This window comes from Caenorhabditis remanei, chromosome V (assembly GCF_010183535.1).
Source record: "Caenorhabditis remanei strain PX506 chromosome V, whole genome shotgun sequence".
NCBI classification, from domain to species: Eukaryota; Metazoa; Nematoda; class Chromadorea; order Rhabditida; family Rhabditidae; genus Caenorhabditis; species Caenorhabditis remanei.
The window spans coordinates 13569227-13596886 of NC_071332.1; the positions used below are offsets into that span (position 1 = coordinate 13569227).

At 37.0% G+C, this 27660-nt stretch overlaps 10 protein-coding genes across 10 annotated transcripts; 4 read left to right on the plus strand and 6 right to left on the minus strand.

Moving 5' to 3' along the window:
* Positions 1-78: 78 nt before the first annotated feature.
* On the plus strand, positions 79-7033 carry GCK72_019696 (uncharacterized protein; the record flags this gene model as incomplete). The annotated part of the gene is made up of 12 exons (XM_053733167.1): positions 79-162; positions 3440-3720; positions 3939-4009; positions 4082-4380; positions 4489-4712; positions 4811-4979; positions 5029-5130; positions 5315-5509; positions 5703-5993; positions 6282-6386; positions 6547-6653; positions 7030-7033. The coding sequence occupies 12 exons, from the start codon at positions 79-81 to the stop codon at positions 7031-7033; spliced, it is 1932 nt and encodes a 643-aa protein (XP_053582080.1).
* Positions 7034-7965: 932 nt separating this feature from the next.
* On the plus strand, positions 7966-10468 carry GCK72_019697 (uncharacterized protein; the record flags this gene model as incomplete). The annotated part of the gene is made up of 8 exons (XM_003095602.2): positions 7966-8028; positions 8078-8181; positions 8456-8735; positions 8802-9013; positions 9289-9595; positions 9701-9913; positions 9962-10166; positions 10218-10468. The coding sequence occupies 8 exons, from the start codon at positions 7966-7968 to the stop codon at positions 10466-10468; spliced, it is 1635 nt and encodes a 544-aa protein (XP_003095650.2).
* A 448-nt stretch (positions 10469-10916) lies between these two features.
* GCK72_019698 (uncharacterized protein) lies at positions 10917-11712 on the minus strand (the record flags this gene model as incomplete). The annotated part of the gene is made up of 3 exons (XM_003095647.2): positions 10917-11124; positions 11176-11507; positions 11557-11712. 3 exons carry the CDS (start codon positions 11710-11712, stop codon positions 10917-10919), a joined length of 696 nt encoding a protein of 231 aa, XP_003095695.2.
* Positions 11713-12009: 297 nt separating this feature from the next.
* GCK72_019699 (uncharacterized protein) lies at positions 12010-12356 on the minus strand (the record flags this gene model as incomplete). The annotated part of the gene is made up of 2 exons (XM_003095641.2): positions 12010-12144; positions 12195-12356. 2 exons carry the CDS (start codon positions 12354-12356, stop codon positions 12010-12012), a joined length of 297 nt encoding a protein of 98 aa, XP_003095689.2.
* A 908-nt stretch (positions 12357-13264) lies between these two features.
* On the minus strand, positions 13265-13679 carry GCK72_019700 (uncharacterized protein; the record flags this gene model as incomplete). The annotated part of the gene is made up of 3 exons (XM_053733168.1): positions 13265-13340; positions 13389-13545; positions 13595-13679. The coding sequence occupies 3 exons, from the start codon at positions 13677-13679 to the stop codon at positions 13265-13267; spliced, it is 318 nt and encodes a 105-aa protein (XP_053582081.1).
* A 1714-nt stretch (positions 13680-15393) lies between these two features.
* On the plus strand, positions 15394-16529 carry GCK72_019701 (uncharacterized protein; the record flags this gene model as incomplete). Its single annotated transcript, XM_053733169.1, has 4 exons — positions 15394-15473; positions 15569-15787; positions 16193-16229; positions 16278-16529. The coding sequence occupies 4 exons, from the start codon at positions 15394-15396 to the stop codon at positions 16527-16529; spliced, it is 588 nt and encodes a 195-aa protein (XP_053582082.1).
* A 1080-nt stretch (positions 16530-17609) lies between these two features.
* On the plus strand, positions 17610-18987 carry GCK72_019702 (uncharacterized protein; the record flags this gene model as incomplete). The annotated part of the gene is made up of 7 exons (XM_053733170.1): positions 17610-17650; positions 17700-17912; positions 17959-18102; positions 18152-18289; positions 18333-18566; positions 18618-18731; positions 18780-18987. 7 exons carry the CDS (start codon positions 17610-17612, stop codon positions 18985-18987), a joined length of 1092 nt encoding a protein of 363 aa, XP_053582083.1.
* A 72-nt stretch (positions 18988-19059) lies between these two features.
* Positions 19060-19490, minus strand: GCK72_019703 (uncharacterized protein; the record flags this gene model as incomplete). The annotated part of the gene is made up of 2 exons (XM_003095611.2): positions 19060-19251; positions 19296-19490. The coding sequence occupies 2 exons, from the start codon at positions 19488-19490 to the stop codon at positions 19060-19062; spliced, it is 387 nt and encodes a 128-aa protein (XP_003095659.2).
* Positions 19491-19781: 291 nt separating this feature from the next.
* On the minus strand, positions 19782-20229 carry GCK72_019704 (uncharacterized protein; the record flags this gene model as incomplete). The annotated part of the gene is made up of 2 exons (XM_053733171.1): positions 19782-19976; positions 20032-20229. 2 exons carry the CDS (start codon positions 20227-20229, stop codon positions 19782-19784), a joined length of 393 nt encoding a protein of 130 aa, XP_053582084.1.
* A 3293-nt stretch (positions 20230-23522) lies between these two features.
* GCK72_019705 (uncharacterized protein) lies at positions 23523-27121 on the minus strand (the record flags this gene model as incomplete). Its single annotated transcript, XM_053733172.1, has 9 exons — positions 23523-23771; positions 23819-23989; positions 24037-24184; positions 24231-24404; positions 24473-24657; positions 24771-25000; positions 25339-25499; positions 26264-26526; positions 26963-27121. The coding sequence occupies 9 exons, from the start codon at positions 27119-27121 to the stop codon at positions 23523-23525; spliced, it is 1740 nt and encodes a 579-aa protein (XP_053582085.1).
* Between the last annotated feature and the right edge of the window lie 539 nt (positions 27122-27660).

Consider the following 27660-nt stretch of genomic DNA (forward strand, 5'->3'; position numbering starts at 1 on the left):
ACTTAAAAATGCATGATACAACTCTGTATAACGATCGGAGTAAGACCTTGAGCACCCACGACACGCCCACTTTTCTTAATGCATAATTATGATATGTCGGCAGTTGGACTCAAGACAATCCATCAGATATCCACAAATTTGAAGGGTATTTGTATCCAGCAGGTACTGAGTATCTATCTGCAATATTACAGAACATTTCCAGCTCTCATTATCAAGATCTCGACGAGCTAGCGACTCAAATCCCTCTAATGTTGACAGCAGTGCAGACTGTGCGTAGAGTCCACCCTTACATTTCTTCCCAGAAACGTACAAGATATGTTTCTAAACTTTTGAAATCAACGAATGAGCATTTGGAGACATGGTTTCTCAAAGAATTTACCTACTTACGCCGTTTTTAGAGCCCCGGTTTAGCGTCCAAAGAGAAAAAATGAAGAGAGACTTGAATGCATGTTCCCAGCAGACCAGTAGGGCCAGGACTATATGGTTTTGATGTTTTCTACTTGAATCTAATTTGTACAATCCTAAAATACAATTCTAGAATGCAACTTTGCTTTTATTCGACTCTTTTTGCTCAACTCCGGGGGTGGCCTTATACTTATGTTACGCCTGAAAGTGCGCACTTTTCACATTTGGCCACGTCACCATCCTAGTTTTGGAGGTCATGTCACAAAAACATTTTCCTAGGGGTATTTTTGGATGAGGAATCTAAATCCGTTATTAGTTTTAACCAGAAATGTTCCGCTGAGCCAATAAACTCAATTTCATGGGTGGCCTTATACTTGTGTTACGCACTGTATAAATCTTCTCTTCCTATTCGGAGGGACGCTTCTTTTCCTCTTGCCTAATCTAATCCCTTCTCCTCTATCTCTTTTTCCTTCCAACCAACTACGTACATCCGCTCCTCCTCTTATTCCCAACCATCCAAAAATCCATCACATTTCCATACAAATCCCCGAGACTCAAAACACTCTGTAATCCATTCCAGCATTCTGATAAGAGCACATGAAGTCATTCTTTGGCGTCAATGCATATGCTCTTGATTTTTGAATGTGTCGACAGATTTATCTGGATCTGGTGGAATTTGGATTGAAAAATTCTAGAAAACTCGAGAACGCAAGATGGGACTTTCAGATATAGGTATGACAAACGTGCTTGTTCCTACAAATTTTACTGGGGTATTTACCGACAGTGAGAGTGGTTACCTTGATTTGTCTCTGTGACGCGGCCATCTATCCACGCCGGCTATCACTCCCCGAGAATCCCATGAGGACCACAATTATCTCTATCATCTCGTTATGTTTTTTACCATAACATCTTTGAATCCCTGCGTCTCTCTATTCTCCACACTATATCTCCCCGGTCACACACGTGTTTTCTCGGTGAAGAATTGGCGAAGAATCGTGTGGAGAAGAAACAGAAGAGACCGGGGGGTCTCCCCCTTCACGACGACCATATCATCAATTCTTCTCATCCGAATCACCACATTTTCGAATATATTCAATATGTTAGAATGTGTGAATGTTCGAGTGGACATCTGGATGTTCAGAGCTTCAGACAGATATACCCTTCATATTCGGGTTTCTAGATCAACAATAAGTTCTGAAAACTCTAGGATATCATGGAAAATCTTCAAATTTCCCGCAAAAACTCCGAATGTCTGCTCTTTTTTGCTCTATTATCTCTGCTCCTCCTGCTCCTTTCCCTCCTATCCACTGGCAACAAAAGACGTCATTTGTGACACTTTCGATTTCCTTTTTTATCTTTTACTTGTTCCTTAACACGTTTCGCCAAATTTCGAACCGCGTTTAGTATCAGTTTTGCCCCGTATCATTTGACCATTGGCAAATATATACGGAATGATAAAGAGCATGTGATTCCAGGTACATTGTGCCTTTTCCGGGAGGACCAATAGATGGCCGAGCTTTCCCGAAAGCATCCAGACCTAGGCCAACCTCATAGCCAAGAAACATTAGACTACCAGTTTATTCAAAAGCCGTCACTAATCTCCGGACCGTCGGCTATAGGAAAAGCTTGGCCGCGGCCAACACTTTGCTAATCATACTTTTATATTTTATCCCGCCGGTCACCGACTCTCTCCAATTCCTTTCAAATGTCTCTTTTTCCCTTCCTTTAGTGGCCTGTGATGGCCTGTGTGCGTATTCCCGCGTCTTTTCTCTCATTTTCTGTGCAATTGATTCATCATCACTGCGTCTCTTCATCTTCAACTCTTTATACACACATACTCTGCTTCTCTACCTTCTAAGCATCAGTCCGCTCACATTGGACCGCCGCCGCTCACCACTATTCCCGTTGTCTCCGGTCGACCGCCGACACACTCACTAGCAGGGTGAGAAAGTACGAGACGCAGAAGATAAGAGAGAAAAGAAAGAGGACAACAAAACGTTGACGTTTATACCTCGTGTGTGAGTGTTGTTGGGATGAAGAGAAAGAAAAATAGAAGTTTTTTCGCCTTTTTTCAACTGACTCAATTTTGAGTTATTTGGAACTTTGTTCTTGTTTATATAGTCACGTTTCACTCGGAATATTTTATAGTCTTTTCTGTTATATAGTCTTTTTGTCGCTATATATTTGCACCGTCAAAACGAAGTTTCAACTGTTTTTTTGTTTGCAGGGAACTGTAAAACTAGTTATTTTTGATAACAAACTATTTAGTGTTTTTCTTTCTGATTTTTCTTTAGAGGTTTAGGTTTGTTTGTTACTTTTTCAAATAAGATTTCTTCCTTTTTTCTGAACTAACCTCTTTTTAACTGATTCTCCGCTTTCATTTAGTTTTCCAAACAAAACACCTAACTATAAATTCCGCTAACTTCCTGATATATTCCAAATTAACTTTGAAACCTAAAGAAAGTTTCTCAGTTGAGAAAAATATTGAAGAAGGTGTTTATCGCCAATGTTCTTATTACGAGCGCTGTTTTTGTTAAAATTTCACTAATTTTCTTTGCTTTTTTCTATATTTTTCATAAAATTCTTTATAAAACTCCCGGAAAATAAAGCAAACAGTTTTGAGTCACAAAAATCTGAAACTTGCCAAAAACGTGACACTCGCAATCGCGCTCCATCTTACAACTTTTTGCCGCATAAATTTGAATTTCACGCGTCGATTTCCACATTTTCCACCGTTTTTTGCATCTTTTCTGACTTCTTTTCGTGTCTTTTCTGTAAGTTTTCAGAAAAAAAAATGCACATTTCAATATCAATTTGTTGAAAGAAGGGTATCACTCCTTATTTTCCAGCGAACGTCGTATCGCTTTTTCTTTTTTGTACCGATTCTTCCCTTGTTCCCCAATTGATCACTTCCCGACCTACATTTCCGCACTTTCCCTCTCTTCTTATCATAATTTTCGATAATTTCTCTTTCTCTAATTCTCTTTTCTCTCCCGTTTCCACGCTAGAACCCCAGAAGTCAATAATTTTGCAGAACTCTCACCGTTTCAAAACTTTCCATCTCTCGAAGTTCACATCTTCGAAAGATTCCGAAGAATCTGGAAGACGTTTCGAAGCAGAACAATTGAAAGATTATCTGCCACGTCAATCGAAAATGCACGGAAGCGGTCACAGTCTGACGGGCGCTCCGCATCAGATTCCACCGCCACGTACCCAGGGAGCGGCAACCGGTGGTCAACAACTATCAGCCACCGCCAATCAATTTGTCGACAAAATCGATCCGTTCCACAATAAACGTGGCACGTCGCGCAGATTGTAAGCAATTTTTAGTTTAAAAACCAACATGAAATGAGAAAAATCACTAGAAAACTTACGCATCTGAAGTAAGATATTTTCCATGAGCTCTTTTGCAAGTTGCAAAAACTGAAAACTAATTTTTAAAATTTTGTTGCAAATCCTTTCACTGAAAAAACAATCTTTGGGCTTCATATCATTCTAACACTTATGAATCCCTTCCATTATCTAATTTTCAGACGCATCAACAACAGCAGTCGGTACAATGTCGATTCGGCTCAAGAGCTCGTTCAATTGCCGCTGATTAAAGGTAAAAATAAGCTTATTACTGGGGGAAATCTATGAATTCTTCATCATGCTTCTAACTTCCCAAACTTTACAGACACTGCTACGAACGAACAACCAGCATTGGTGATTGAGAAGTTGGTTCAATGCCAACACGTCTTCGATTTCTACGATCCAGTTGCTCAATTGAAATGCAAAGAAATCAAAAGAGCTGCTCTAAACGAGCTCATCGACCATATCACATCTACAAAAGGAGCAATCGTTGAGACAATTTATCCAGCTGTCATCAAAATGGTCGCCAAGAATATATTCCGTGTGTTGCCACCATCGGAAAATTGTGAATTTGATCCAGAGGAGGATGAGCCAACACTCGAAGTGTCATGGCCACATTTACAGGTAAATTTACAGTTTATTAGCGAAAATTGCTGAAAAATTGGGAAGCATAAAAGAGAAATGCGCTGAAAGAGTTTATCAAGTTTTCCACTCAAAATGAATTGTTTCCAGTTGGTCTACGAGCTGTTCCTCCGGTTCCTCGAATCACCAGATTTCCAAGCATCCATCGGAAAGAAATACATCGATCAGAGATTCGTGTTGAAACTTCTCGATTTGTTCGATTCGGAAGATCCACGTGAGCGAGATTTCCTGAAGACAGTCCTTCATCGTATTTATGGAAAATTCCTCGGATTAAGAGCATTCATTCGCAAACACATCAATAACATGTTCTTGAGGTGAGCTAGGAATAATGTGAAAAACAAAGTGATTTTTTTATAATTTCTATAAAAAATCAATATAAAAGTCAATTCATATCAAAAATTAAATGTTTCAGATTTGTGTACGAGACTGATTCGTTCAATGGTGTCGGAGAACTTCTTGAAATTCTCGGATCTATCATTAACGGATTCGCTCTTCCATTGAAGCAAGAGCATAAAGTTTTCTTGGTCAAAGTTCTTCTCCCACTGCACAAACCAAAGTGTTTATCACTTTATCATGCTCAGGTACCTTTTCAATTATGAATATCTGAAATGTTTCAAATCATTGTTTCAGCTCGCATATTGTGTTGTTCAATTCATCGAAAAAGACTCTTCGCTGACTCCACAAGTATTCGAAGCTCTTCTCAAGTTCTGGCCACGAACATGCAGCAGCAAGGTAACTAATAAAAACTAGACATCTGACCCGAAATTAGACCTTTTATCGATTTCTCACCGCCTGATTCGAGCATTACCTAATGTTCATGCGTCTGTAATATTATTTAAGACAGTAGAGCGCAGCTTACCCCACTCCTACCCCTTTCTCTCAAATATGATATCTAATCGTGCTCCGTTTTCTGAAGGAGGTGATGTTCCTGGGAGAAGTCGAGGAGATTCTCGACATCATCGAACCGGAACAGTTCAAGAAAATCATCGATCCATTGTTCCGTCAATTGGCGAAATGTGTCAGCAGTCCACACTTCCAAGTTGCCGAGCGAGCACTCTACTTTTGGAATAACGAATACATATTGTCACTTATCGAGGATACAAGCAGCCTGGTGAGTTATAGCTTGATTTCATTAAAATTTTAAGGAAAATCGCTTAAAAGTCACATTTCAAGTCAAAAACAGTTAAAATTTTAAGTTTTCAGCCGAAATACAAGCATTAATTTTTGAAACAGAGTATTAGATCAGTTACCATTAAAATTTTCGTTTGTGTAATCAAAAACTGTTGTAATCATCTCATTTCCAGGTGATGCCAATCATGTTCCCCGCTTTGTACCGTATCTCAAAAGAGCACTGGAATCAGACGATTGTCGCATTGGTTTATAATGTATTGAAAACATTTATGGAGATGAATGGAAAATTATTCGATGAACTCACGTCTACGTATAAAGGAGAACGAATTCGGGAAAAGCAGAGAGAAAAAGATAGAGATGCGTTCTGGAAGAAGATGGAAGCGTTGGAATTGAATCCACCGGCTGAAGGGAAAGAAGTCACGCCTTCACTGTTTCCAGAGAAATTAACCGATTATTTGAAGAAGGTGAGGATTTTTTTAAATTCGTTTGAACTCAAGAATAACGAACACCGTGATTAATATTCTTCAAACTGAATTCATGAAAATAAGTTGAAACGAAATGTGTGAACGGAGTTCACACTTTGATTAGAATTCGTGCAAATAGTCGCCGAAATCAGATGAAAAAACTCTCGCAACAGAAACATCTAATGTAAAATCACCATTTCTAACCATTGTTTAATAAAAATTGCACCTGTCTCACTTAAATTACACTTTTTTTCTAACTTCTTTGGTGCGAAAATTAGTTTTTTCCAGGAAAATCGATCCAACTACCAATACGGAACAAAAAATTCTGAAACCGATGTGGACACAACGGAAAAGGCATTTAATGGCCTTACAGTGTCGAATCCACAAGAATCGGTAATAGGATTTTTTCGGAAAAAATTAGGTTCTGAGACTCGGTGCTAGGAAATATGAATTCACGTTTCTAGTCAAGTTCACATATGTAAAAACAAAGAAAAACAAGTATCTTTCAGCGTTCCAAACGTATTAGTTCATTTTCATCTTATTCTTTTTGCAGGACGGTTCGAATGTGGTGCCTCAACCAGTGGCGGCAGCTGGAGGAGGAGATAAGTCACCTTCCGTTGTGAAAAAGTCATCGACAGGCTCGGATACGACGCCGAAAAAGTGAGTTTCAACAAAAACGGTCGCAAATTGCAAAACATAATCTTCATATTGTATGGCTAGGACTGTACAAACTTCTATTTCTAATACTATTCGCCCTTTATTATGAAATACCAGCCTGTCTTCCCCGCCTTCGGCGGTTAAGCCGGCTGGCTTCTTCTGATTTACGTGGCAACCCCTTTTCAAATGTGTCCGCATGGCCGAGTGGTCTAAAGCGGAGGTCGTTGTCCAAAGCACGCTAGTTCGGTTTTGCCCGCTGGCTCAGTTTCTCTTTTCTTTCCAAAACCGCTGCGGACATCGCCTCAGACAACGCCCACTTGTCTTTTATATATAAGAATGATTCTAGCGTTTCAATCAAGATTTAATTCTAATTTTGCAGGTAATCGTCTCTTCTCCATCCATTTTCTACTACTACACCCGCTTATCCATCAACCCGAACCCACACAAACTCGATATCAATTTCCTTTCTGACAAATGGTGATTTCTAATGATGATATAACTCTTTCCTCCTCTGTACTCTCTCTATTTCACACACACACTCGATTGTCTGCTGGATCGAACAAAGAGCGAATTATTATTGCTGATGTTTATTTTTTTGTGCAAAACGTCTTTTTGTCGCTCCTCGATTTCTACTTCTTCTCATCCCAGACCGTAATTGTATATGTCTAAAACATCGCCCCCCCATTAATATTATTTTTTTCCCCAGTTTGTGTCTCTTCCTCGTAAATCTCTTTCCTTTCTGGAACGTTCAGAGAAAAATCTTCTGAGAAGTCTGCGTAGAATCAGATATCTCTCGTCTATTTCTTTCTGAAATTGTTTTCATTTCCCTCACTATTTTTTCTGAAAATTCGTGTTTTGCTCACCATGTCTTCGTGTTCTTTTCCCCTTCTTTCTTCTTCTTCCTCACCACTTTTTTTCAATTTTCCCAAAAATTTCCCATCCCAAAATTCTATTTTTCAACTATTCCATTCTTTTGTTTCCATCATAATATGTGAGTTTACCTGGAAATTTTCAGATTTTTCTTCTTTTATATTTCTCTAGTACCCTCCACTTTCTCCTTCATCTCTCGTCTCTCCAAAACAACCATCTAAACTAGCCCTTAAAATAGTTTCTCCGTCCCAAAAACATTGATTACAGAAGAAAATTCATTTATGAATTTATTTATCGATTGAACCATTCTTTTTTGTATTTGTTGTTTTTAAAATTTTCAGCTTTTTCATCCCGATTTCAGTGATAGAACTGACAGAAATGTATCATTTTTCTCTAATAACAACTTCTGAAATTGACAAAATAAGAAAATTTCAGCGGGTATAAAATGGATGATCATCGGAGTCGTTCGAGTTCAAGAGAACGAAGTAGTAGAAGAAAACATCGGAAGGTTGAATTGAAAAGTTGATTGCATTGAAGACAAATTATATAAATTACAGCATAAACACAGATCAAGACGATCTCGAACTAGGAGTCGAAGCAGATCTTTCGAAAGATATGGGCAGCCAGGGGGCTCAGGAATTCATATTAATCCAGCATTTGGGTACGATTATATAGAAATTGGATAATAAATATTGTGAGAAACTCGCGTCGCCGATGAGAAACTTTATATGTTTGATATATAGTTTTGCCAGAAAAAATGCCAATCGATACGCTTATTTTTTAATGAAATTTAGATTTTTGAGCAAGATTTTCTGTGGGGAAAACACTGAAAAGCAAGAAAGAAATTCAAAATTTGTAATTTCCGCTGCTAAAATTGATTTTCAAAGCGCGTACGTGCAAACCTTGAAGAACTATATTTAAAAGCTTCATTTCAGTATGCCACCACCCCACTCGGCACCTCCTCCACAATCACAAATGGGGTATTCAGCAACACAACTTCTTCAAACGAATAACATGATGGAGGCTGAAATTGCTCGATTGAACAGTGCATTAATAGCTGAACAAGGGCAAAAACAAATCGAAATTCAGCGGAATCACATGTTACAGCAAGAATTGAGAAATGCTCAAATACAGAGAGATCAAGCGAATAAGAAATGTAACGAAGTGATGTCGGAGAGACGGATGATGATTGAAATGAAGACTGAAATGGCTAATGTAAGGGGAAGTCTGGATAAACAGATAGACAGACCGGATATATTCTCATCAAGACTCATATTACAGAGAATCAATGGATTGGAGGTGTCTGGTCGAATGCTTCGAGAGGAAGTGGCTAATGCCAATAAAGGAATCGAAGCTAAAAACGAGGAGATCCGTGCCATAACCTATCAATCAGAAATTGTTCGCCAACAAATCAACGCTCTCAACGAGCGAAACGCAGCACTAAAATCGAAATGCGAGACGATGGTCGCACAGAACCGACGGCAATATGAAGAGTACGTTGACTGTGAAGAAGGTTATGCACGCGCGGCGCAGTCGGCAGCGTGTCACTCTTATCGGCGGGGGGTCGCAAGTTCGACACTCTTGCAGTAGTAAATATGCACCTTGCACTCTACGCCTTTCCTTTCAATGGGCTGGTATGATTTATAAAGGATGCAAGATGGAAGTACGGGAAGTTCGAAGACTTGCGTGATCAGCTTTCACGGCTCCGCGAGTTCAAAACTATCACCACATTTTGCTCTTTTTCTTGCCATAACTTTCGATTTTTTAGGCTTGAAGGAAAACAGAAACTGGTTGAAACTGCACAACTGAACGTTCGAAAAGCGGAGACAGATTTGCAGTGCGCTAATCTCGAAATACAACGTCTTCTCCGTGAACTTGAGAGCTCTCGACAATTGGAAACAACAAGTATCAGTGAAAAACAGTCATTTGAGCAACTTTTGGCACGGAAGGATGATGAAATTCGGGTGGCTGGATACAAGGCAACATCTGAGTTGAAAAATGCGAATGAGAAGATAGAGAAGTTGGAGAATCAGTTGAAGTCGGAGAACCCTGCAGCTTATGATGATATGACAGTGGTCAGTTTGAGTTTGAATGTTTTGTTTTTAATTTGAAAAAAAAAGCTTCATAAAAATACAATCTAGTTTCGAAAAGCGATGATAAATCCTCCAAAAAAGTTCCAGGAAGCCATATACATCGCCATTGAAACAATCAAATCGACATACGAGAAGCAGTTAACACGTCTAGAAGAAGAAATTGAAGAATTGAAACAAGAGAAGACGAAACAAATGGAAATTGATGTAGAATCACAAGAAGGAAATCAAATGATAGAGGAACTTCCCGCTTATCTCCAGACTCCGATGAAACCGGATCCGGCGAAAATGGGCGGAGTTAAGGTATTGAGGGAGAGTGGTCATCCGGACCTTTGAATTGATATTTTTCAGAGAACAATCCAATGCAAAATCAATCTTGAGTCGGGTACCCCTTCCCAACCGTCCACTTCATCACCTGATCGTCCTCCTCGCCCGGCTAGCGGACCGCCCGTGGATTCTCCTGTGACGTGGCATAAAAGAAAAACATTCGAGCGACTTCCAAATATGATTGTTCCACTTTTTGGAACTACTGGAATCAGTGAGACTTCACAAGGAGGTATGACTCCTCACTAACCAAAATCATCTTTCAAATCGCCTTTATTTCCAGAACCGTCTTCACAGCAATTTTCGTTAGACGGCATGCAAACTACCTCAACATCATCCATTCCTTCAACTTCTGAATCATCTAATCACCAGAATTCTAGTCTCGAACCCATGACGTCATCAGAAGACGTTCCCCAAACAATCAATTTAGATACTCATCATTTCAGTGAAGAAGACCTGTTGCTCACCGAGCCCAACGATTTGATATCACCGTATCAGAATCTCAGCGAGCAACAGCTTCTTGACTTGGAATGATTTCTGTTCTCATTTGTCTGAAACCCATAAATGCCTGTATAAAACTGGTAAAACTAGAATTCCCTGATGCGTTCCTATGTTTCTTCATGTTCCCTTCATTCATGTTCCCGCCCTTCGCTCATTGGAGCACTCTTTCATTATCTCTCACCACTCTATTCGCCAATCCATGTTTTTCTTTCTTTAGCTCTCTAAAACAAGCTTCACGGCTAGTCTTATATATCACTTAACAATCGGATATGTTCCATCTTTTGTGAATCCAACTGATTCTTACCGATGAAATGAAGTTTTATCCCTGCTAATCAATAATACACTAGTGGCCCCTCATAGTTCATGTTGAAGTTTGAAGAAAATGAGTGAGGTAAGATCTTTTTTCTGAAAACCCCCAATAATTGCAACTTACTAATTGTCTTTCATATACATAGTTGGTTCTTTATTAGTTAGAAAGGTATTATTGAAAAGAAATCAAATCGAACAAGTAAATGAAAAGAAAGAGAGGAAAAGAAAACAAAGCAACGGAAGAAGCAGAGCTATTCGAAGTGGAGGTTTCAACTATTGGATCTGCTGGAACGCATAATCCATCTTCATTCTTTCCACCTTCTGCCTCACATTTCGATCCTGCTTCCCCATTCTCAATTTTATTTTTATCGTCGATGCCACTGAAAGAAGAGATTTCATCTTAAAATGGAATATTGAATGAGGCAACTCACAGAGGTCCCGCGAGGCAAAAGCCACTTAAAATTAGAGGAATCGTCCGAACGTTTGGCGGTATTCTCCATGAGTAGAACGGTCCTCCTGTATGTATACCAGTGTTAGGTCTCGGCGAGCATTGTCTTTGTGTACACCCAACCATTTTCTGCCCAGGCCACACTACTTCGTCCATATTCTCAGAAGCACGTCTTTGTTTTTGGTTGACATCTCGGCGCTTTTTCTTTCCAAATGGGTTTCCTTTGGAAGCCAAGCGAAAGTTGGGACCCGATTTCAATCCATCACAGAGTGTCGCAGAACTGTGCACTTTGCCAACCAACTCCTCACTCCATTCCTGAATTGTTTTGGATTATATGAAAGATATCAGATTGAATTCAACTGACCAACTTCCACATATTGGCGATACTATGCTCTTTTGCGTAGTTTCTCCTTTTTTCGTTGTATTCTTTCCATATTTCTTCTTCTCTTGATCCTGATGAAGGGTCAGAGTATCCACCAGTGAAGAATACGAGAAACAAGAAGAAGAGAGACGTCTTCATTGTTGAAACACTCGTGATAACAAAGACGAATTGACTCGGATGAAGCAGAGACAAGTGAGTGTTCTCGGAGAAAACTCTCTTCTTTTATGATAATATTCTGACATCTGACCTCTGACATTTCCTGGTTTCATTGGTAAAGAGAGTAGGATTTTGGAACGGGAAGGTAGGATTTTTTCTCAATTATTGTTTTCAAATACTTTCTGATATTCTACTATGTGGCTTTTTGAGAAAAAGTTTCGACTTTATTACAAAATGTATTGAATAATTTACATCAAAATATTTTATTTATTCTGGAGATCAATGAGTCTGTTTACGTGGAATAAATCGTTGTTGTCCTCCACTTGTTCCTCTGTTTACATGAGTTTGTTGAACTGCTGGTGTTGGTTTTTCATGAATTCTCTTGACAGATTCAGTCGGATATGCATGATCCATCTGGAACTAATTCTTGTATCTCCACTATGCTTATGTATCCTTTAACTCACTTTAGCCGGCAACTCATAGTCCAAAACTTCTCGAATCGCATCATTGGAACTCTCATTTTTGTATTCTTTGTGTCCAGCGACACGGCGTCCGGCGACTTTCGTGGCTGGCTGATGGGTCAGTTTCATATTGGTTTCAGTAGATGTGTTGTCTGTTTCAACCATTTTGATAGAAATCTGAAAATTCTTTGAATGAAAAAAATATAGGAATAGCAAAATGTTCAAATCTAAAGTAATTATAAGATTGAGCTTTAAAAATCTCCAAAATTAGAAACCTTTCATAAAACGAATGAAATTCACATTGAAAATCTTCTTCTTTTATACTCGTGGTCAGTGGCCACGAGACAGCGAGAGATGTGTACACTCCTTGGCGAAGTATTGCACAACATTGTGTTCTGGTCGGTTGGGGTTTGTGGCCACAAAAAGGCGGGTCATACTGTGTCACAGATGGAATCGCTTGTATTTATAGATAGTTGGATTTCTGTTGTTCCAGATGTCTTGATGAAGTATTTTAAATTGTTTCACTTGATACATAGAATATAATTATCATGTTTTTTCAAGGTACTGTACATATTATAAGAAAACATTTCAAATTCTCATTGTTTATTCATCATGGGATTTCGGAAGTACATCTTCGTTCCTTTTGACCAGTTTATATCCATTCTGAGTTACCGTAAAAACTGTAATACAACGGCATGTCGTTATATTTTTCAACTTTTGAGAACTTTTTCTTTCTTGTTTATCCGTTTTATGTATTCCAGTCGCCTAGTTCAAATCTATGGTAGCTGGTTTTCAGCACCTGTCGAACGAAAATTAAGAGGTAGGGAACACTTTCAACACATCAAAGTATACTTAAAAAATATTTTATAATTTTTTTTCTAGGTAGTCTTCTGTGGGAAAACTCAATATGATAAACACTTTATTAGTCAATTTCGAATCTGAAGTTATTCTGATTAAAGAACGTTTCCACTTCGGATATCTCTACATGCATAAATGAGATGCTCTAATTGAATTCTAGTCATAACTGTATCTCCATCGAACCATTGACCAGAGAAAGGGCCACTTTCTTCACATCATATAACAGGGTTTTGGAAGTATTCATCCATTGGAAATGCTAGTTTAGTTCCTTCCGGGCATTTCATCTCCATTCTGGAAACTGATTTAGAGTTTCAGGTTATATCATCAATTACTACTTACGTGCAAGAAACGTGTGGAATGAAAAGTTGTTTCGAAGTGGGTTGTAATCCTAGATAATACTTGACTTTTGCTTGTTCAGCAGTTGCACACGAGTTGATATCTTTTGGATTGATCCCTTGGCATGTTGTATTGTATAGAGACTTACACACTTTGCATGCTGAAAATCAAACAATTAGATCATTGTCTAAATATGGATAGGTACTAACGGAAATCAACCTTCTGCTTCACAGTATCACGTGCACAGAGTAATCCAGCTATAAACGATAAGAACATTGAAGTTTTGAACATCATTCTAACTTACCAATGAAGCTTCAAAATTATCAAATTCATTTTTATACACAGGTCAACCAGACAGTGTGCTTTGTGCTACAATAGGCTATTGGTTTCATGGGTTATACACATTTTTCGATATGAGGAAAACAAATAATGTTCTTTTGAACTTTCAAGTAATAAGCCAGAAAGTTAAAAGACGTTAGACTATTTGATTTCATAACTGACATCGATAAAAATAAAATTGATTTCATACAAGAAATGTCTCATAAGAAGAAGACGATTATCAGGGCGTGCTGAACACCCGACGGGAAGTATTAACCGTTTTTATGACTATTGCAAATTGCCGATAAAGAATGAATACGTTTCTTTAAACATGACATATTTTAAATTTTAATTGCTCAATCATTCAATTCTAACATCGTTGTAAAACCGAAATTGGCCAGAATGTCACAGTTTTATGCAAGTATTTTTCTACCAATCTTCACTTGTTTCTTTTTATTTCGGAGAAGAAATAATGATGTTGAGACGTCCGAACCCCTAACAATCCGTGGATCTCTAGACTGGAACACAGTAATTATATTTGCATTTCTGATGGTTGGATTCCTCTCTAATTTCCTCTCCTTGATAATACCAGACTGGATGTTTCAAACTGTTGAATCTCCAGACCAAACTGATTCTGAACCCTACTTTCCGGTTAGTTTCGTGGACATCCGGACACACAGATCTACAGAAATTCATACGTAACAAACATTTCAGATAGCTGCAAGTTACTTTGTATACATTTCCATCGCTTTCAGTATTCCTCTACTAATATTATTTTTTCTCCTGATTCGAAAAACCCGAGAAATCGACTATTGTCTGGCACTCCGCAAATATTATCTCGTTTTCTCTTCAATCGTTTTTATCGAATTCGTGTTGATTTTGATCTCAATCTTCTTATTCACAACAGAAATTAAGAACATCAAAGGAGGTTCTGGTTACTTTTGGGTAATTATCTGAAAATATCAAGCAAAAATTAATAATTTGAAATTTTTCAGCTCGGATGGTCCTATTTGTCTTTTATCAGTGCCTGCTCATATTTTATTGCATTCTTTCTTCTGGTTACATTTTCCTTTGTTTATTGCAAGAATGTCTGATTTTTACCAACTTTGTTTTGATGAATACAACAATAACTGGAGCTTTGTAATTTCTAATAAATCAAATTTTCCAGAGAACGATTATGAAACTTCGTTGGAAAATCCATCAACATGTTTGAACTCAAAAATAAATGATCTCCTATCCAAAGCACACCCGGTTTCGCTCCCGTGTGGGCTCGAAACACCAACTTTTCGGTTAACAGCTGCACGCGTTGCCACGGAAGCATGCGGAGCCGAATCCTAGATTCCCGAGAGAAATCTTCCGATTCTCTCTACTTCATGAATTGCAGACCTATATTTTTTGACCTCACTCAATCTATCAAACGAGCCCACCCGGGAGCGAAAGTTTTGGTTTCAGACAGAATTTGAAGAGCATATAGACTGAAAGCCTCAATCAGCTTACTTTTTTTCGAAATACGAGATTTATGACAACATTGAAAACAGTTAATTCTGCATTCCTATAACTTATGACACTTTTCCACTAGTAAACAGTGATATTTCTCCAAGGCACGGAATTCTTATCATTCTCTTATCAATTGTTATACACTTCTCTCATACTTCCATTTGAACTCGTTTCATCTTCTGAAAATTCTAAAATGGCCCAGAAAGCTTCTTTGCCAAAACTTCCAAATGTTGCCTTAGAACAAATATTTCGAAATCTGGATTTTTTGGAAATGTAAGTTTTTGTTGACATTTCTAAAACTATGAATTCTTGAAAGTGGCACTGATGAATCAATATGAATATTGCGAAATATTCTGTTTCTTTTTCAGACAACCAGTTCGCAAGGTATGCCAAAACCTACGTTCTTATATTGACAACCATCACAGATCGGATTCAAATTTGAAGTACGTTTCGATATCAGTGGAACGTGGAAAATTCACTGTCAGTTACAACTTTTTCGATGAACGGAACAAGTTATCAGTTGTCTATGAAAATTTGCCTGGTGGATGTTTTGTCCGATCAGAAATAAACGGGATGCTGAGAGAAACGTATTTGGAGAAGCAAGACTCCCTTGAAATATTCTGCCATGATTTTCAAAATTTCTGGAAAAATCAAAGAAGAGAATTGATCAGTTTTTCTGTAGAATTTTTCGGAGAAAACGAGAATTCTGAGTTTCTGAATCAGTGCTCCAGTTTGTTGAATGATCATTTTCAAATCGATCAATTCCACCTTTTCGTGACAACTTCTAATCAAATAACTCCAATTTTAAAGAAGATCGATTCAATATGTATCGTTATCAATAACAAAAATGAAAACAGAGAAAATCTAGAAATTCAAGATTTTATGGAGTTGAATCAATGGAGAAACGCTGAACGATTGTTCATAAGAAGCTTCGCTATTTCTTCACCAATTCAGAAATTCGACCATTTCAAAAAAGTTTCTGTTTTCTTCAGAACGGCGTCCTGGGATGATGTTTCTTATTTGAAAGAGGTAATCTCGCTGTTTCTAAACTTGATCAACTTTTGAAATTTTTTCCAGAAGTTTCTTCTCGATCCGAACAGAGAATATTTTGAAATTAAATTCAATATATCTAACTGTGGAGATCAGCTGAATTTACTCTTCGGTCCTCCATTCTTTCTAGTTGGCCGATACAGAAGATGTCGAAGAATGTGGTTCTTCCGAACAGAGAATCCGAGTCAAGTATTGGCAATTCGATTATATTCTGGTAGTATTGATTTACAAAGAATGGATGTGACAACTATTCCAGCAGATGCCAGGATTAACGATTGAAGTGTTTGTTTCCTTTTTAGAATAAACACATCCTACTTAGTTTTTTAAAGTTTAATTTCGACTGTAAAAAGCGATTATAAAATTAAAGTGCACGTTACTGAAGCTCAGAAAAACTTTCCAGAAGAAGTACACATGGATGTGGAGTCGATTATTGACTGGAATAAAATTGAATGTCACTGACTAACAGGCACAATGACATAAAAAGGTTTCTTTCATTGTGATAATATAATTTGATGTACCTTAATCTGAAAAAGATTCAGAAAATAAAAGATTGACCAATAAAATCACACTCCTGGTACCTGACTTTTAGATTCTTTGAATACGTCCTGGAACAAGACAACTTTTGAAATTATCCATAGTCAGACAGTTTTTTATCAACAAGAATCGTAAACTAGATATTTTTAGTTCTCTCACCTTGAGTCCGAGCATTACTCATATGTGAAAAAATCCGTGAATTTGGAATTCAAGGTTCTTCACCATCATCACAGGTATCATCACCTTTTTCTGAGTCACAAATCACAGTTCACCGAACCCTGCTTAATTCTATGGCATGGAACCTTGATGTCGTGCCGTGGCCGCACACAGAGATCAGAAACTGAAATAGAATTCTTTAAAATTTATAATTAGCGTTCATGTATGTTTTGATGTGAGTATTACGTCAAAATAATAGAAACATATTTTTAAGGCAACAAACAGATTTCAGACATAAGTCGAGTCTTCTGTGAAATTCTGATGTACTAAAAACCATACTTCTGATGTCTAGAAAATCTAACATCATCTGATTGTTCTCCACCACGCATTCCAATATTCTTCTCCAATGACGTCTATTAGATCTTCATCAGAACTAAAATAAGAGTCACGGTTTTTTGATGTCAAAATGATTTTTCAAAAGTTTGTTATTCTGTGTTTTCGCGTTTCTTGCTTTCATATTTTGGAAGCAGAGATCAGATTCGTTCCCTATTTTTCACTTTTCCCACCGAAAAGTTAGTCTCCAGGTTAATCAAGCTTTCGTATTTCTTTTTGCTTCACATTACTCAGGATTTCAAATTTTCCTGATTCCTTGTTTTCCCACATTCTGAAATGGATGGTAGCAGTCCTAGCAATCTGCAATTGTTCTTCAGGTTAGTCGCTCCTCGATATCTCTTCCTACACATAATTGAATATTTACAGTAATCTGGTTACGGTAGTCGGCGCCTATGAATACATTTTCGCTACAATTGACTTACTTGTAAACAGTTTTCACGTGTATATTTTATCGAGAAGACAGATGAGAACCTCCTCAATGAATTCAATCCTACTGGGTATTGCATTGGCAGATATGATATTCCCTCTGGTAGCTATCAAAAAGAAAGTGAGAATATGGATCATCGGTTCAAATGAATGGTATGAGATTTTTCATTAAGAACATTCTTCATCAAATGTTTTCTAGTACCGCTCCAGAAAGTATGCTCGAAATGAATTTCGACTGGTTACTGTACACTCTACGTGACGACTTCAGAAGGTGTTCTACATGGCTTGGACTTATGTTGGCAGGTGTCCGAACGATTGCTGTCAGGAATTCAATGAATCAGAGGTATGACATCGTGAATATCTGGATATCATCAACTTGTTTATATTTTCAGTTTCAACTACATATCTCAACCGTCATTTGGCTGGAAAATCAATCTCTCTGTTGCGGGCTTCAGTTCTTTCTTTTCAATATTCTACTATTTTCGATTTCAAGTCGTTGAAACGGGTACTTTCTGGACACCACCTGTCAGGTATTCCTCGGCTACAAATCCAATCAAACTCTGAAAATTTCAGTTGTTCCGAGTACGAATTGGGATATGCTGTTCCCAATTTGACTTTCCGAGAACGAGATCTCTATAAAGCCGCAAACGGATTACTTCGGAAGATCAATTTATTGGTTGTGGGTGGACTGGCGAAGTTTCTACCTTGTATATTATTTCCGGCACTAACAATTGTACTGATAAGAGAGTTGAGGAAAGCGAGAAAAGTAAGGGAAGCAGCAAAAAAGGAAGTGAATGCGGGAAAACGGTAAGATATTGAAACAAGGCACTTGATTTGTACTCAACATGCTTTTTCTAGAAAAGAACTAACTACTCGACTTGTTATCTATATGACAATATCCTTCTTTGCTATAGAATTCCCAATTGGAATATGCTTCTGGGTGGAGGCGGCGTCCAGCGCTTATAACGAAGGGTCAGTGAATAAAACGAACCCCGACACTAATATTATTATGTTTTTCAGAAACGTTACTACCAGCATAATTCAACTCCTCAACATGATCTACGTGGTCATGACTCTCACCCATTTTTCAATTTGTTTCTTCATGTCTTCCCAGTATCGTAAGACGGTTAAAATGCTTTTCACAAGAGGAATCTCTATGAAAAACCAAACGATGTCAGTGGTCAGTGTCATCCAGAATGCCAGGTCTGGGAACAGTTCAAATATGTGAATTTTGTTTCGCGTTTTTCAATTATTCAACTTAGATTAAAAATGTTCTTATTTTAAAATTCTTGTTAAAAATTTACAAAAAGACGAGAGTAACTCCATCGGAAGGAACTGGGTCTACATGCACATTTGGTGGAAGAGTGGTAGTTGGTCCAGTATTTTTTGGAATGAAATTGTAAGTTCCTGCATTGGCTTTGTTGGCCTTCTTGATGATAAGAGTTCCTGGCACTTTGAATGCAAAGTTGCTAGACGGATAGGTGTTGCCGGACTGAACTTTGATGAACAATTTTGAAGATGATACCAGACACTCACGTCATCAACCCAAACTTCGTTATTCTTTCCACTGAGATTGTATGTATGGAACCCTCCAAGTCGCAAGTCAATTTTCTTGCGAAAGCCTTCACTGGAAAACTGAAGAGTGACCTCTTGTCTAACGAGAGTTGATAAGAATAAGGCATATGAGAAGGCAGTTAGGAACACAAGAAAGACAACAAACAACAATCTCATGATTAGAGAGGGAAAGTGTAGTTTGGGTAGGAATGCCCTTTGTTTAAATATTTTTTTGAACCAGGAAGATTTGCAATGTTTGATCGCTCAGTTGTTGCTCATTATTACACTAGTTTTTCAATTTTGTCAAAAATTCTTTCTGCTAGAAGAAAAGGAAGCAACTAGAAACAATTGTGATTAAGGAAGATCCCCCGATTAAAAACCATCTTGCTCTGATATTTCATTAATCACAACGTAGCGAATAAATCTTTTATTACACGGATAAAATGGTTATTAGGAACTCTAAAATAATTAATTAACAGTGAGGTCAAAACCAGTTGGCATTCCAGGGTCGATATGAACTCCTGGTGGAAGTGGTGCCGGATCAACTGGTGCGAAAGTCGAGATGTAGTCATAAAATCCTGCATCTCCCTTAGTGACTTTCTTGATTTTCAGATTAGATGGGGCGACGAAGACAAAATTTGTAGACGGAATTTTCTTTCCTTTCTGAAACGAAACATTTGGTAAAGAACTATGTAGGTATGTAGCAAGAAAGGCTTACCGAGTCGACCCATGTTCCCTTATTCGCTCCACTCAGATTCCACGTTTGGGTTTCTCCATTTTTCAACTTTCTGGTAAAAGCCTTCACGTCAGAAGCATGAATAGGAAGCTCAAAATCTTTGGTGCCAGCGGGGACAGCTAGTCCAATTTGAGCCACGGAGACAGCAGTCAGTGCTAGTAGAAGGATGAGGGTTTTCATGATTGAAGTGACCTGGTTTCACAGTATTGCCGATGTCTTTTATAAAAACATTTGAACCAGGAAGTAGATTTCAGTTTGGGAAACGGTAAGAAGATAACAGAAAAATGAAGAAAACACGACGTTGATTCATGATTTATTAGTTTTTCGGAGAGAAGGCGGTAGTGTTTATCAGGAAGTGAAATATTATTGCACTGTATTCGAAATATTTTCCATCTGCTTCTGTTGAATATACTTAAAAACCAAATTATGTTTGTACTGTAGTACTCCTGTCATTTTGAGAAGTATCAGGCTGAACTTTTTGTGCTTTGAAAAACCCCATCACCGACAACTTGATGATAGCTTTGAAAGTTTTGGTCTTTCGAAGAGTATCCATATTTCTTTTGTTACATATTAGATATGACACTTGAACAAATACAGAAGTAGAAAACATATCGGATGCTTGCAGTATGGATCTCTGTATTTCCTGAAGAAAGAATACAAAAATTTCCTTTCCATTCTTACTGAATTCTTACTGTAAAGAACGTTTTTTCTCGTAACCAAGCAAAACCGATACAACAAATTAATGTTACCTAAAAAAAACTTGCTACATTTTCTATGTAGAAAAACCCGACTTACAGTTTTCATTCCCGCGATAAAAACAAGTTGATAAAATACATATTTATCTGGTCTGAATTGAACTACTGAAGATAGGTGTTGGTTTTTCCGAATATTCAAAATAATTGGGATGTATAGCAGAGTGGACATAATTATTATGAAGTAAATTGACAAATATTCAATTTGGAAAAATACTATATTGAGAGAAGTTCACTTTTAATAATAAAAAGCAAACTCACTATGATAAGTTTAGTGTGCATATCAGTCTTGAATCCACCAGCCACATCAAGTATAACGTAAGTGATAAATAGATTTGTATAAAATAGAGAATAAGTAAATAATATTATATAGTTAATTGTCTTTCCTTTCAAATTAATAATTTGATCCGAGTTCGAAAAGAAGTAAAGAACGAATCTCTGGAGAGATAGTAATGATAACAAGATATTATGTACGTTCAAAAATACAAAATAAAGTTGTGAAAGAAACCAAAGGATAACTTGAAAAATCAAGTCAGTTTGTATATTGATTGATTGTGAAATTACGAGAATAACATTGAGAATTGCGTATACATATAGAAAAATATAAGTGAAACATGTAGAATTATAAAAATGTTGTATTATAGGAAACACTACGGTGTCTTTATCTTTTGCACGATTTGATCTGTATACGAGAACGTAATACGGAAAAACGATGATGAATAGAACGACAGAACCACAAATTAACATGAAAAGAATAAATCCAGAAACAACATAAAGACTATACCTGATTCGATAATTGACTTCTGCGTTCATTGAGAAAATTTCGGGAAAAAGAAAGTTAGGTGTAACTGGAGTATAGATTGACAGGTGGTTTTTGAAACGACAACTACCTAGTGTCGTTAATTAATTCCACCTTGTTTTCAGCGACCAAAGAATATTAGAGGAAGCTAGTTTAGCGTTTAATCATGATAAACAAGCTACCAGATTCAATCAGGAACTCTAAAAAGGATGCATCGATAACCACATTCTGATAATTCATTAATTGCGGCCTCAAAATCACAATTGTAACTAGTGATGTTTTCCGCTTTGTATATGATTTCTTCAAAAGAAATGCGTTGCTTGAAGATATATTAAAAAATTAGGTGATGTAGTCGTGGATTAGAATGACAGGTGATTCAAATTGAAGAGCTGAATAATAAAAACAAAGATCCAGGGTTTTTAATGATTCTTTCAGTAAAATAGGGTCTCACTAGACTCCCTTCGTAAAGTTTTCTACAAGTTTTTTGTATTTTTACTTGCTATTTTGGTTCCTGAGATGCGAATAACCGACCATAACAATACAAAAACTGATGTAGTCGTCGCACCATCCACCTTGATAAAATTAACATTTTTCACACTTACTTATGTATCTGTTTTATCCGATTGTGTGGGTTTCTTATGTTTCTTTGGTTTCATTTTACAATTTCATGTAATTCTCAGGACTATTTTTTGCAGATGCAATTTTTTCAGCTGTTTGCGGAATTTTGAAAACCTCTCAAACTTCCTGATTCTGACTTTTCTTTAGTTGGTTTTGAATGTTTTTCTCCGAAAAGGATAAAGCTGAAATTTTGTTTATAATTTGGAGAAGTTTTTTATCTGCATTCCTGTTTCTGATTATTATAGCACACGGTCTTTGTTATATTCTGATGTTCTTTGCATTTCCAATATATATCAAAACATACCGACAAAAAACAGTGAAAGGAAAAGAACCGAATTCATTTCTATCTCATTCAAATGCTTATTTTTACAAGTCAATAATTGTTGTTTATGTATTAATATTGATAGAAATGCTTGCTTTCGAAGTTTCATTACGTTGTTCTAAATCATTTCCACTTCTTGGAGAAGTTCTGAAACCCTTCTTGCTGTTGCTTAACCACGTATTTTATACCTATTCAGATGTCAATTTTATCATATTGTTTTTCATTTCGATTTATCAACTTCTTGTTTATTTTTTTCCTCTAACAAAGAAATATCTAGTCTTGAAGAAAACATCGTTCAGTTGGTATTTATTTTTTCTTTATCTGATTTTATATCTAAAAGTGATAGTCTTGTTTATACTTTGTGTTCGAATCAATCATGTCGAGGAGCTTTATTATAGAATTATGAAGGTAATTTACACTTGAATCTGAAAATATTTTCGATCCATTCACAGATAAAATTTGTGGTATCATATGTTCTGAACCTACTGACCGTATTAACATGCTTACCCCTGATAATCCACTATCAAATACGTCCCCGACTTCTTTTGGAAAGAAAACGCAAACCTAACATATATTTTCTTCATTTATCTCTCATGATATTCATCGTGGAAACTGTAAGTATTTCTTTTTCCCAACTCTAGAACTTTCTGTTCAGTGGAAGAATATCAATATCTACGTGCTCTCTTACATAATGACAGGCAAGTATCATCGATATGTATGCATCAAATTTATCATTATTTTTATCAGCCATTTCATATTTCAGAGTGAATACCGAATAAATGTCTGGGAGTCACTTGACAGGTTGTCTACACCTGTTATGATACAAGTTTCTTATTTGATTTGCAGTGAGAAGGAATGGAAGAATGAATTAAAACAAGTATTTATGAAGAGAATATGGAAGAAGATAACAGATAAATTAAGAAGTTCTCGAGTTGGACCTTCAAATTAAATTAAATCAGAAAATAAAGTAAATGAAATTATATCAATATCCATAGATATCAATGTTGGCTGAACAAAAAACAAAACAATCTCGAATATTGTCACTAATGCCGGTCGGAACCATTTTCTCTCCGTCTTCATATAACTTTTTGGCCCCAGAAGCAGATGCGGGAATCGCCAAGTATTGGGATGTCAGAGACTTGAGGATTGGAAATTTGCATGGATTCTGCATCCAGAAGTCAGTCGGATCAGTTTGAGAATTGGTTTCTTCTCGAAGATAATCTTCAATTTCCTGAAAGATATAACAAAATAGTTTATTGAATCTGGTTGGAAACTTACTTTTTCGAGAGATTCAGTTTTCGGTTCGGAAGACGATCTGCTGCTCTTCTCTTGAATGAACCGATCGAAAAGTGATATTCCCCGGGTATTTTCCTCATCTTTCGGAGAGATCAGCACTTCTTCTTTGATCACTTTATTGTTTTGATCTTTGAAATTGCTGAGCATGTAACTCTGAAAAAAGGTTTTTGCAATTTCTACTTGAATGACAATACACCAACCTTATGACATTCGAAGAAGAACTCCTCCTTAAAACGAGGATCCAGAAACGTGGCAGTTTTAAGAACCATGTTTTCCTGAGAGAAGTTCGCAGCAGTTTCCAATTTATTCAATACATTGCGTCCAATCAACTGTTCGGGCGATGATGGGCTAAACACTTTTCAGTTGAAACTTGTCAGATGGCTAAATGACTCACTCGTTCTTTACAACATCAGTCAATTTGTGTAATAAAACTCTCAATGATGGGATTATAACTGAAGCGGTTTGATAGTGACGATGTCGAATTTGATCATGAGCTTCCTGAACTTGTTCAAGTATACTGTAGATGAAGTTCGTTACTTTCATTTCTTCTTCGGTTAGCTCAGTATAGCTGTAACAACGGAACGTAAGAACGGTAGGTACAGTATACTTATTTTAAGTATTGTCCAGAATACTCACCTTTGATTTTCCTTATCAGAAGAATTAATAGAATTTCTTATCGCATAAATCTGCAAAAGAATTCTCAGAATTTCATGATGTCCTCTCCATGAAAGAGAATCCGGTCTTTCCAAAACGACATTTGGTAATGCAGTGTCTTGAAACAGAATTACTGAAGCAATCGTTACTTGTTCTTTCTGAACATTCTGGAAGTCAATCACAGTATGTGCAACTTTCCGAAGGAGGTCGGGACTGTTACTGTAGATTGAACGGGCGATCTGAAGAAAAAACTAATTTATATCAGGATTATCAAACCGACCTCGTCCAAAATTTCCTCAAAGTTCGGTAATTTTGTCGAACTATTTTCGAGCCAATCGATTTTCGAAATACTCTGACTTTCGCTCATGTAACCAATAATTTTATGAAGGACTCCGTATTTTGTAAGCTTCGAATGAAGAAAAGGTGAACTGATTTCAGAAAACTCCGGCCCAGTTTCATAGAAAAGCAGTGCATGTCTTGGTTCCATTGTTTCAACGTTCGTCCAGTATGCTGAAAAATTATTGGGCTTGATATTTGAAAAGTAGTGTCAGTCCACCAGACTTTTCAGTAGCGGCAGTCGCGTACCAAACAGTTTGACAGACAGACAAAAGCACGGTCACGTTCCCGTTTAATTTCAATTATTTCGAAGGGTACGGAAAGTTAGCGTATTATTTGGTTTTATTGAAACAAAAATTTTGGAAAAAGTGAAAGTTCGAAAAAATCAGATCTTCGTTTTCATTATACTATTTTTTAAACTATGTATGCTCTCGAAATGTATATAAAAATTCGCAACATTTTTCATCGGACTAAAAATATCAGAATAATCGTGCTGAAATCTTCTAACTCACCTGAAAGAGAAACGTGTTCAGCTCGATCAGCATCCGACTTGAATGTATCAAAGACAAGTGAAACGTTGTTTGCAAACATTAAATCTATTTGGACCTTCTCTTCCAAGTTATCACATAGTGCTGGTAAGACGTTTTGAATGTAGTACGGTACGTTTTTGAGTCTGAAATACTCATACTTGTCAAGGGCCGGGCCGGGCCGGGCCGGGCCGGGCTTTTTTTCCAAAACTTCAGGCCCGGCCCGGCCCGGCCCAAGCCCGGCCCGGCCATGGCCGGCCCGGCCCGGCCCCTCAGGCCCCTCTTTTGGAGAGAATTTTTTTTTTCAAATTTTTTTCAAAATTTTTTTCGAATTTGAGCAAAGTTGGACTAAGTTCAACTTTGATTTTTTTCATAGAATAATGCATGTGTGTCTGAGTTCATATTCATATCGAAAGAATATTTTCAAAGATTTTTTTTCAAGTTTTATAATATAATTACTTTCGCCATTTTTTAATTGTTTAATTTAATTGCCCAAACTGTTTCGCCGCTCGATCTCAGCGGGGTTTCGACCGAATTTAATATTTTTTCGTTATGAAAATGAGCTCCCGAAGACACACAGATTATTCTGGGAAAAAATCAGATTTTACCTATTTACACCTTCAAGTTTTCCATTGCCGGAGGCGTCTCGCTGAAAAATTCAGCCCATCTTTCGAAAAATATACTAAATCATGATGAAAAAACTATAAAAAACGAGTATATTGGGAAATTTTTCCCCATGAAAAATTGAATTTGTGGAAAAAATTTGAAAATTTTTCTCAAAAATCCCATATCCCTGAAAAGAGGGGCCTGAGGGGCCGGGCCCGGGGGCCGGCCCCTCATTTGACAAGTATGGAAATACTATTAGTGTTTGAATATTTTCCCATTTCCAATCAAATGTTTTTAAACTCACTGAACGCCCGGCCTCAACTTCTCCAAAAACTTTCGGAATCCAGATCCATCCAACATTGTCACAGGAAGCCGATCCTCACAAATCATAGCAATAACTGATATATCATGTTCACTTATTTTCATTTTTGGTTGTGGTTGAATAATTTCATTTCCTCCCGGAGAGTGGCTGGTTTCCCAAACTTCATGTCCAAATAGTGCCGTATAGTCTAGTGAAATACCACTCTCATCGGGACTTCTGGTTTGTTTTGCTAGCGCATGACTGAGCTGAAAAACCCAAAGTTAAAAGTGTTCGCTCTCAAATTATTGTCGAAATAAAAAAAGTGATACCCGGTGTTTGCGGACTTAATGCTAATTTTAATAATTTTTCCACTAAGTCCGCAAACACCGGGTATCACTTTTTTTATTTCAACAATAGAAAGGATAAATACAGTAGCGGTCATGGGTGAGTATGTCTCTGTACCTTAATGTGTATCTCAGTGAATTTATGTTTTTCATTTAGTATACAATACATGTTGACTCGTTTATAATTTAAAAAAAAGAAATTTGGAGTAAAAATTAGAAATCAACATTTTTTTGAGTGAAAAAAATTTTCTCAAAATTATGATTTTTAACTGAAATTATGGACTTGTTTTAGTTGAGATATTCATGAAAGTACAGAGATATACTCACCCATGACAGTTATTGTAAATAAAATATATACCTGTTCCATTTCCTGAGGATGTCGAGATGCCAAATGCAATCGAAGACAATTGGTCCCTCCGTTTTTCGCCCATCGAACTTGTCTGGTACACAATCGACAGTGAGCCATTTCTCCAATTCGTTGAAAGTAAACATCGTATTTGCTTCGTTTAAATGTCATTCTGCAAAATTTTTTAAATTTAAAAACAATTCCGGAACAAATCGACAAAAAACTGATCCGGTTCCGGCGGAAAACGATGTTCAATAGAAAAAATATGCGAATTTCGAGTTTAAATATTTAAGTTTTCATGGAGAAATAGTTGAAGATTTATATGTTACCCCAGTAGATAAAAGTAGTCAAAAGAATCTAACATAATGCGGAATTTCGTCTAGCAAAAGAGGAAACAGAGAAATAGAGAGTCCCGACCTCCGTTTCCTTTTCTCCCTTGTTTTCTCTGCGTATCTTGTATTTGTTAGATCTTTCACCGACCTTTTCTCTGCGTCTATATCTAAAAATGCTCTTTCCTTCCTTCTCTTCCGCTCTCTGCACGAAATTCTCTCTCTTTTTCTCTCTTCGGGCAGCCAACAAAGAGGAAAAGGAAGTGTGTTAGTAGAACGGAAGTGGCGAGTAGCAGGGTTCGAAAGTATGAATTCAATAATATTTCATTCGTATTTGATATATATATATATATATATATATATATATATATATATATATAT